Raw genomic sequence first — 10,980 nt, forward strand, 5'->3', positions numbered from 1 at the left:
ATAACTGGGGCAGGATCCTGGAGAAGACAGAGACCCAGGGAGGTTAGCCCGTTGTCTGGCACTGGAGCGTCATTTCTAGAGGGAGATAGTGACATTTTGGATGGCCTTTTCAGATCAGAGGACAGAGGTGGGAATTCAGGGCTTGCTGTGATAGGGGAGGTGCCCTGGTGAACTTCCCTCAGTTTTGATTGGGACCCTGAAGGGTGTCACTCTGGAAATAAGGATGACCTGGATGCCAGTAGGCCCTCTCTCAGACTGCATGCAACTCCAGATTATTTTAATTCCTGAAATTATATTGAGATGATTCTAGATTATTGATCCCCAGGCACCAGGCAGAAACAAACATAAATATTCTCTGAAGGTATATGACATCATCTTAGGACTTAAATTATTTCTAGAATTTTCAAATAGAATGGCTGGTATGTGGTGAAGAATAACCAGGCAACAGAGAGATATGACAATAAGAACAGATTCACAGTAGCTTTGAGTATTGGACCTTTCAGACACAGACATTAGAATAACTGTGACTGCTACAATGCAGGGAATTGATAGAAGAAAAAAAAAAAACTATTACTGCTATGTTCATAGAGATAAAAGACACAATTTAGAATTTTGAGAGAGAACAAGGAACCTAACTAAATCCAAATGAACATTCTGGAACTAAAAATACAATTTCTGAAGGATTCATTGGATGGACTCAATAGCAAATTAGACACATCAAAAGAAAAAATTAGAGACTGGGGACATAGGACAGAAGAAAATCTCCAGAGTGATGCATGGAAACATAAAAAAGATGAAAATAAAGAAAAGATAAAGGGACAATGTCTAATATATATGTGGCTGGAGCCTCAGAAGGAGAGGAGAGAAAGAGAATAGCTAATAATTTCCCCAAGGTAACAAAAGGCATCAAGTCATAAATTCAAGAAGCTCTAATAGCCCAAGAAAGAAAAATAAAAATAAATTTATACATAGACCTATCATAGTGTTGTTAAAAAATTAAAGATAAAGAGAAAACCTTAAAATCAGCTGGAGGAAGGAAAAAGGATAAACAGAAACAATGGAAGCTGGGAGACCTGGCATATCTCTTAAAGTTCTAAAGAAAAGAACCCCAATCCAGAGAGTTAAGCCAAATAAAACGTATTTCAGAAAGGAAGGTAAGAGAGATTTCAAACCGTGTTGATAAAATTAACAGTAGACCTTCATGATAGGAAATATAAAAAGGATATTTTTTAAGCAGAGCAAAAACAGTCACAAATGAAAGGTTATAAATATAGGAAGGCATGAATTTTTGAAAAGGTCAATATGTGGGATGAATGAATATCGACTGTATAAAACAATAAACTGATGTCTTATGGGTGTGTGTGTAAACACAAAATAACAATAGCATGTAAGTCAGGAAGGTAATAAATAGCATTCGTGTTCTAAGGTCCTTGCATTGTCTGAGAAAATGGCAAGAATATCAATGTTAGACTTTAAGTCAGAGATTCTTATTGTTATCTAGGGTGGCCACTAAAAGAATAGTAAGAGTGTATAATTTGCAAGTTAATAGTGAGGAAAAAGTGTAATGAAAATTTAGAAAATCCACAAGCAGGCAAGGAAGAAGAGAGAACAAATAGACAAATAGTATTTTAGTAGCGGAAGCTCAAATATGTCAATTACGTTAAATGAAACAGAACTGTACATGCAAATTAAAAGATAAGAGTTTGTCAGACTAACCAAACAGCTGGGATAGGAATGGGGTAAAAGGGATAAGAGAAGAAGATGAGCGACACTTATTTGCATTTACCTTTTTTGAATAATTCTGACTTTTGGAAACATGTTGATGTTTCCTATACATCCCTCCAAATCAAGGACGGGGTAACCATAAATTAGAATACAAACAGAAACATGAACCTAACTGTATTTCTAGTAAATATCATTATGCTAAAGGGAGCAGGGACAGATAAAAACTAGTCTAAGTAACTTTTGAACATGGTATTTTGACTCTGTATCCTCTGGGTTAAAGACCAAAAGAACTGTAAACATACTAAATTCTAGTCAGTAGGTTTCTTTTACACTATGGCATGGGTTAACAATTCTAAAACTACTTTATAGTTTAGGATTGATCAAATAAATAAGTATATTGTGAATGAGAGCCAGATTTCTGAGGGAGGCTAGAATGACTCCTCTGTGTTGAATTAGGATTGGAGGTATTATGAATTTATGGTTTTTGATAGATATAGAAATAGGCAAGTGTATGGATTTGTCTGTCTGAGTCTATTGCAGAGAGGATTTAGAAGCAGTGAGCACATTTAGTGCCCAGATCATGGTTTCTAAGTACTATTTTCCATGAAAAGGCAACCAGGGCTCCTTGGAGAAATGGCCGATTTCAAGACTGGGGCTGGGAAAATGTAAGATGAGCCTGAAACATCATGTTGTTCCAGAAGGGAAGGCTTCAGAGAATGATGGAGACATGTCAAGAAGACCCAGGAGCTAGCTTGAAGGGGCTCCTACTGGCCAATCTGGGACATTTGAGTATCAAAATAAGTAATAATAGTAATGACTTACAAACTGTCAAATGAAATAAGAATCTATAAGCCAAGCCTGTATGAAAGAATGAGTGCATGAATGAATATAAATAAAAGCGAAGGAAAAGCTCTTCATTATAGTAAAATGACAACTATTGAATAAAGAAAGAATGATGGAATTAGAAAATCAGTGTTGGCAACCCTGTAATAATTGATTCAGACAAGTTTGATGAGAAACAAGATATTTACATAGGCACACAGTATCTCCCCACAATATACTTATTAATTACAAAGGGAAAATAGTAATGCTTTACAAGGGAGAAACCTGGCAGACATCACTGTAACCAAGTGATAAATATTAACATTCTTCAGTAATAAGACAGCTATAAGGACTGAGGGGGCACTATAGCCCTGCTGTGGCATTTGTTCCAAAAATGTAAAACCTGAATCTGACCATGAGGAAACATCGGACACACCCAAATTGAAGGACATTCTACCAAAAAAGGCCTTTACTCTTTAAAAAGTAAGGTCATGAAAGACAAAAACTGAAGAATGAGTCTAGATTAAAGGAGACTAAAGAGACATGACAGCTAAATGCAACGTGGGATCCTAGACTGAATCCTGGCTTAGAAAAAGTTTTCTTTTAATAGACGTTTATTTGGACAGTTGGCAAGATTTGTAAAAGGTCAAGATTTGAAAAATGTTTTTAAGATTAGGTAATAATAGTATTGAATCAATGTTAATGTTATGATTTTTATAATTAAGGTTATTTAAGAGAATGTCCTAGTTTTTAGGAAATGTACACTGAAATACTTGAGGGATATCAAGTCTTCAAGTTACTCTCAGTTTGGAAAAAGAAATTTGTGTGCGTGCATGCATAAAGAGCGAGAGAACACAAACTTGGAGTCTCTTGCCCCCTGTCTCATAGAGAAGGCATGTACCCATTTCTGTCAGGCAGCTGGATATCTGTCAGTGGTGGATCTGGATTGGGGCTGGGTTGTAACTGGTCAGTGTCTGGTCACCACTGGTTTCAACTATCGCGAGGGTGAGGTCCCTCCTGTGTATAGTACAAGCCCTTCCCTCTAGCTTGACTTTGGGATCTAATATCTAATAAAGTAAGGTCTCCCACCTCGTTTTTCTTCTTCCAAAGTATCTTGGCTATTCTTGGCCTTTTGAATTTCCATTTAAATCTTAGAATTGACTGGGTGGTAAGTTCCCCAGCTGAGTAAAAGAGTGGCTCCCATATTTGGCCGTACATACCTTTAGCTGTGTTGTTTGTCTTCCAGCTTTTCAGAAGAGCTGGTAGATGAAGCTCTGGGATCCGTGGCTGCTGAACTTCAGGATATATGTGAAGATTATGCAGAAGCTGTGTTCACCTCAGAATTCTTAGAGGCTGCTACATAAAGGCTCTCCAATATGGGGGCCCCTCATGTCACACTGGAGAAGGGACAGCACCACCCTTTGTTTTAGGCCACGAGAAATCTTTATCCTCAGCTGTTCATCCAGGTGCTGCCCACTGAAAGGAAGGAAATGCCAGTGAGGTCATCCTCTCCGCATTTTCTCATTGTCATAGCAATGATTTTGGTAGTTTATGATGGGGAATGTGTTGTATTTATCAGTACCCAGAAAACGTGAATTGATTATGACAATATAATATTTTCTGAATGTATGATTTTCCTATTGAAATACTATATTCATTCCACTGGCTCAGTTTGGTGATTAGAGTGTTTTGAAAAGTAATAGGTGTATTTCACAAAGCGATTCAAATTGCTGTTGAACCTGTGGGTGACATCAGTGCCTACAACGTGCAGTTACTCTCTGGTCCTATCACCTGGCTCATGTTTTCGTCTTTCACAGTTTCCTATCAGGACACCTGTATCCCACTGAGCTACAGACTTGTGGAAAGCAAAGGTTTGGTTATGCTGCCAAACCTCTGTTCTGTTGCAGCTCATTAAAAATAGGAACTCACCAGTTACCAGTACACGACAGTAAACACCTTCTCTAATGTTCAATTCCTAGGTGGTTTTTAACATTTGAGTTCCTCAAAGTCTTTTATTGCTATGAGTTGATGTATTCTCATATACAAAACTTTCTCTGAATTCAGAGGAAGCTTGAGGACATCAGAAGTGGATCAGGCCTTGTGCGCCTGGTTGAAGGTACAGAGCTCACTTCCATCTCTGGTGAGTTCAGAGGTTTCTACATTTCTGCACCACAAAAGAACCTTGTGTGGGAGGAGAGAACAGATCTGGATGGTATGAATACCTCTGGGTCTCTCCAGAGAAAGGAAGAAACTTAAGAACCATGATAGCTTGGTCCTTGAATATCTTATAAGTAAGTCATATTTTACCTCCGTGTTTTTAGAAACTCTGAATTAAGAAAAAGAATATGTATAAAAATAAGGCCACTGTCTGGAAAAAGATTCCCTCATTTTTTTTTTGCCTGAGGTTTGGTTAAAGAAATGTGAAGAATGAGTGATGTGAGATGTACCCCATGGGATAATGTGAATCTTTTTTATAACATATATAATGTCATCTGGGATTTTTTTGCTGAAGTACAAATATTTCAGGTGATAATTTAAGCTGCTTGATCCCACTTATTTGTACAAAAAGGACTTTTGTTTAATGTTAATGTTTTTCTGTTTAATTTTATATAACCTCAGAATTAAAAAGTCTTCAAGGGAAATTAAAATTTGAGAAGTTAAATGTATACACTTGAATTGATAGGAGTGTCTGTCATTGATAGATAGCTTAATTTGTGGCAATTTTTACTGTGCTGGTTTTTTAAATAAACTCAGTATTTTAAAGTATGTACGTCTGTTTAAAATAATTTACAACTCTTTTTTTTCCCACAGACAAAGTGAAATGTGATTTACAGAAACCATGGAGAATACTTTTATATGTGATATGAACGTAGTGGATTATTTGCCACCCCTTACCACCAGAAAGAAATAAATGATAGTAAAAGCTAACATTTTTTGAGCAATACTATGTACCAGGCATTGCTCTAAGTGCTTCCCACGTATTAATTTTTTTAATCTTCATATTATCTATGTGAGGTTGATACCATTATTATGCCTATTTTATTGACGAATAAAATTAAACGCAGAAAAGGCAAATAGTTTGATCAAATAAGCCTATATTCAGTGATGCCATGATCATGGATTCAGTTATTCCCATAAAAAAGACAATTTTGAGCGTTCACGCAAGTGCATTCTCCTGCCTCTTGTCCCTACTCAGCACATCTTAGGTCCTAGATTCTGTCATCAGGAGGACTCCTGTTCCTGAGCACTTCTTGTCCATGGAAGGGTCAAGTCCAGACTCCCTTGCTTTGTTTCAAGATCTTTCCAGTAGCTCTGTCTTTCTCTTCCCACCAGATGGTTCTCCCAGTCTCTGGCTCGGTGTGGGTGAGGCTTACACCTGCCTCCATGTCCAGGGTTTATTTTATAGCCCCTAAGATACAGGAAGTTAAATCCTTCAAAGATAAATTTTCCTGTTTGTAGCCTTGCACTATCCCAGACCTCTAGAATTTTTGTTCTTCATAAAGTCTGATTGTGTATAGGTTATTCTTTAATCCCATTTTTCTGGTGACCTATTCATGTGTTATTTTCAGAAATAGACATGTGTGAGTACAGCATTTCTGTGTCACTTAGTCCCAATTTACAGAGATGTTAAAATTCATAAGTATGTGTTTCACACTCCCCACTGATCTGTCTAGCTTCATAGCCCTAGTTACATGGGGTTTTTACCTGTGTCCATTCTTGCTTCTAGACTCTAAAGCTCCTCAAGGGCAAGGCCTCTTCCTGGCATGTAGTTGGCGCTCAGTAAATTCTTTTGAATTAATGAAAGAAGGAAGGCGCGCACCTTTTCTTGGGATAGTTTTTGTTCAGGGATCTATCACATCTCTATATAATCTACAAAAATTTGTGTTAACCTTTTGTGACCTGAGATAGGGATGCCACATATGAAGAATGGCAGATCCTATCTCCAAGGCACTGATGCATTCGGAATTCCAGCTCAAAACCCCAGGAGCTTGTCTCCCTCCTAAATGGAGTGCAGCGCACCTCACGGCCTTGTGCTACTGCTGGCCTTGAGTGCCTTTGTCAGCGAACAACAGAGTGGGCTTGTGGGCCAGAATGGCCTGGAGTGGCCTGGGACTTGGGAAGAGGACAGAAAGAGGTAAATGGGACCATAGAATGACTCTTTCTCTGCTGTGATCCCTTTCTCTGCCTGTCGGTGCTGGGGAGAGTGAAATAGGGGTCTAAGAAGAGACGGTGGTGAGAGAGTCTTCTTTCTCCCTCGTCTGCCTTCCTTGCTCACAGTTCCTGTTGCCCTGAAGGTAAGGGGGAGTGTGTGTAGGGGGAGTGCCTAGAGGAGGTATGTATTGCTGCAAATCTGCGTCTGAGTGTAATGGTCTGAGTGAAACCCCAGGGCCAACAGGAAAGGAAGGGGCTCTACACCCAGTCAGAAAGTTTCCAGTTTTCTCTGTGGCACAATGTAGGCTTCCTTAACTCATATGTTTCTGAGAGGAACTCTTATTTCAGCAGCTTGAGAGAATGATGAGAGTTCCCTGCGAAATCTGTAAGTCAGGAGTGTCCGCACTACCCCATCACCATGTCGTCATCGTCACCCTTTGGAAGTGCCCTTTGGAAGGGCCAGCTGGTAAGAGATCTCGTCCTTCTTTGGGCTCTTGAAAAACAGCAGAAAGGCAGTGGCATGGCTGTTATCTTCCTAAGCATTGGCCTTCTCATTCAGCTCTTTGTTGGTTCAAGAGCAGAGATCTGGGCTCTGTTTGGACACTGACTGGCACATTTATTTACTAGATGGTTGAGCCCAACAGCGTGGGCTGGGTTGGAAGGGCTTCCACTGGACATCCTGAGTGCTTCCTGTTGTCTTCAGTAAGGGCCTCAGGAATCCTAGATTGGGACCCGGGGCCTGCTGTCAGGTCCAGGTGAATTCAGTCAACTGACCCATCATTGTGGGTCCCACCCCAACCCAGAGCACAGCACTTTGCAAACCAGACTACCCTGGACTTCGATTGGGTCTGTGATCAGGCCCTCTCCTCAATATGGCTCTAATACTAGGTCCTCCTTTTGCCAGCTTGCCCAGGGCCCTGTTCCTGTAACACTGGACCCTGCTTTGCTCTCACCAGTCTTCGCAGGGCCTAAAGTTTGGCTTCTGACCCTCAGCCTGGGGTGGGGAGCCCTGAGACTGTACCTGCCCTCCTGGATGAACTCCCTTTATCTACTGCCCTCCTCAATTCCCCTTAGCTGTTTCTGTGCTCCATCTGCCTGGTAACCCTCATCTATTTTTCTTGAACCAAACCTACTACCTCTTCCCATTTTTTTCTGGCTGACTTTCCATTTATCCTGTGGCCTACAACTAAGTCCATCCATCCATTCCTGCCACCCAATCTGCCCCCACCTTCATCACCCTAGTGTGTGTGTCTGGACGATAGGCCCCACCTTGTCCTGCTGCCACGAAATAAGTAAGATGCCTTCACTTCCTCCCTTCCCTGAGGCCTGGCTCTCCATGGGGTCTGCCATAAGGCTGCTCCCCTCCTGTTCCTCTGTGGAGCCAGGAAAGCCATTTGTCTCTGCTTGCTTCCACTGTTTCCTCCTGGCCACAGCTGTACCCTTATCACAGTGTTTTCTCCCCTTGGGAAGTCCAGGCCACCAGTATATGCCATCCCTGTCATTTACTCCTCATGACACCCCTGAGTCCTCTCTCTGCCCATTCCAATACCTTAAAATCCTTTGTAGAAAACCTTAAAAAGTCTAGTAGTTTCTGGAGCATTCTTACACCAAAAGCTGCTTAACTCCTCAGCAGCTCAACCGTAAGTGTGGCCCTGGGAGCTGATCATCACCCAGGCACTGCTGGTCCTCCCTTCTCGTCACAGCCTTTGCTTCCCCAGGTGCTGCTGGCCCTTTGCTTTCATCGCAGCCCTCCACTCCTGCCCCTTCTGCTTCCCTGTGAGATCTATTCTTACCTCACTTTACTCCTGCCCTCCCCCACCCCAGCCTTCCTCACTGCCTCCCTCCTGGGCCCTAATCATGCATTTCCCTTCTGTTCTGCTTGGCTCCCTAGAATCTCCCACCCACACATCCTTCCTCTGTCTTCAGTTGGTCTTGGTGAGGTCAGCCTAAGCCCTCCCACTCGTGGGCTTCAGAGCCTTGCCAAAGATTACTGGCCTGTGCTGAGAAGCCCACTGCACATTGTTGCCACCCACTGGGTGGAGCATTCAGGACTTGAGTGTCTCTGTCCATGCCTGGCAACCTGGTTGGGAATGAGAGAAGTCCAGGGAACCTTCTGGTTCTGAAATGCTGTGATCAAGAGGGACAGGAACATTCAGATCCCGGCCTTGTGGGCTCTGCCATCAACCCCACATTCCTAGAATTCCCTAAGCCTGGGCTGAACTTGACCCAGGAAGCCCCTAGCAGACACTGATTCCTTGGGAGCTCACAGGAGGCTGGGGGAGACAAAGCTGGCCACTGGGACCCGTGCGGCCATCTTCCTTTCCAGCCCCTAGATACCTCCTTGGAGGGTCCAGTCTCCAGGGCCAGGCTCAGGGGGAGAGGTGGTTCTCTTTAACCATGATTGTTCAACACACTGTTCTTAGAGTTACCTAGAGACCAAGAGGTTAGGTAAAAAACACCATCTCACATCTACTCAGCACCTGAGAATTTGCAAAATGCCTTTAAATATATTCTTCTCTCACTGGAGATCATTGTGACCACCCTGCTCTGGATACCAATAGTAACTTGGGCTGGTGAAGAACATGAGCCACAGTTAAATCCCATTTGACCTCAATGCCTCAGTTTCATAATCTGTGAAATGGGTGATCACAGGAGTTCCCACAGGGTTATTGTGAGGATTAAGGGACACAATGTACACAAACGCCTAGAATAGCACCTGGCAGATAGTAAGTGCTCAATAAATGTTAACTATTAGGTTTATCACTCAGAACCTTGTAAGAGGGAACCTTGTGATTTATATTTCACAGCCTTAGTTCTGAAGCGCTTTCCTTGTCTTCTTCTTCCTGTTGTCAAGTAGATGATTATTAGATGGTCCAGAAAATTTTAGCAGATGTCAATTATAAGTGCAACCTCCTTTCTAAAATATTTGCTATGGCCTTGCTCTATGCTAGGCACTGTGCTTAGTTTTGGGCGTACAAAGATGACTAAGATATATTTCCTACCTGCTTAACACAGCCCAGACAGTGGCTCAGGTGGCCAGAGCCGAGCTGCTGCCTCAATTTTCATTCGCTCCCATCATCTGCCTCCTTCATCCCTGGCACTCTTCTAGGATGGGGCCCTGCCCAGAACCCAGCCCACAGAGTAATAATAATCCACTGCTTGAGTGCTGAGTATGTACTAAGTAGGTGCTTTATTTACATGATCTTATTTGATTCTCATACTAATCCTGAAATAGAGATTATTAACCCATTTTACAGATGAAACTGATATGAAGATTTTTCCCAACTGGAAAGTGGTTGTCACTAGGTCTGACTACACATTTTGGCTTTTCCCAGTGAACCACAGTGGCCTCCCTGGCACCAGCATCCTGCCTGCCAGGCTCCTCCTCCCAGAACCTCCTGCCAGGGGCTCAGGCTCCACCCTGCAGGCATGAGTCAAACACAGTCATATACTACTCACCTGTGTCCTCACCTCTTGTTCCAAGGTCATGTGCTGAATTGGACACGCTGGTACCAGCCTTATTTGAGTGGTACTGGGGCTGACTGTGCCTGCCCACACTGTTCTGCAGATGATCCGCCACATCTGGTCCAGCCTTGGTGACAAAGCCAGTGTCCCCAGCCCTCCATTCTAGTTTCCTCCTCTGCCTCCTAAAGGTACCTACCATTCTCAGGCAGCCCCTCCCCACATGGTGGCATACTGGGCACCAGCGGCCGCAGCCTGACAGTTTTCCATTTAGCAACCACAGCAGAAAGATGCTGCTCACTCCCAGGAGGGCCAGGGAATACCCCTGGGCAACTGCTCATTGGACTGATTGGCCCTGTATCCTGAAACAGAGGGAGTTGATGCTGGACAGGCAAAACCTGCCAGTGCATACTGCACAAAGTAGCATATCTCCTTAAGACTGGGTAATAAGACACATTTTAATTTGCATTAACGTTCATTTAAGTTTCGCTACATGCTATGAAAATGCAGAGATAGTTAAGTCACAGACCCTCTTGAGACAGAATGAAAACGAAGGTGAAATAGAACAGAGAACAGCAATCCTGTGGTTATGCATTGAAAGGCGTGATTCATTTTTACTGAGTGAGGGTTGCAAGCTTGGTAGTCTTCGTGGAGGAGCTGACATTTGAATTAGACCTTGAAAGATAATTGAGACTCTGATAATTAAAGATAAGAGGAGGACCCTCCAGGCAGAGGGAACAGCACAGACAAGGCCAGAAATCTCGAAAAGGGGAGGGTGTATATGAGAACATAATGCGATTAGGGTAAGGTGCTAGAGGG

The 10,980-nt window shown here is 42.5% G+C and overlaps 1 protein-coding gene across 14 annotated transcripts in view; it reads left to right on the forward strand.

Moving 5' to 3' along the window:
• Window positions 1-5,317, forward strand: part of KIAA0753 (KIAA0753 ortholog) — a 56,634-nt gene extending 51,317 nt beyond the window's left edge. For all 14 annotated transcript variants that reach the window (XM_039886453.1, XM_039886465.1, XM_039886466.1 and 11 more), the window contains one exon: window positions 3,794-5,317. In XM_039886453.1, coding sequence (XP_039742387.1) covers window positions 3,794-3,911 — 118 coding nt within the window. In that variant the 3' untranslated portion in view covers window positions 3,912-5,317. The remainder of the gene's footprint in view (window positions 1-3,793) is intronic.
• The last annotated feature ends 5,663 nt before the right edge of the window (window positions 5,318-10,980 follow it).

This window comes from Pteropus medius, unplaced genomic scaffold, assembly GCF_902729225.1.
Source record: "Pteropus medius unplaced genomic scaffold, Ma_sr-lr_union100, whole genome shotgun sequence".
Classification (NCBI taxonomy): domain Eukaryota; kingdom Metazoa; phylum Chordata; class Mammalia; order Chiroptera; family Pteropodidae; genus Pteropus; species Pteropus medius.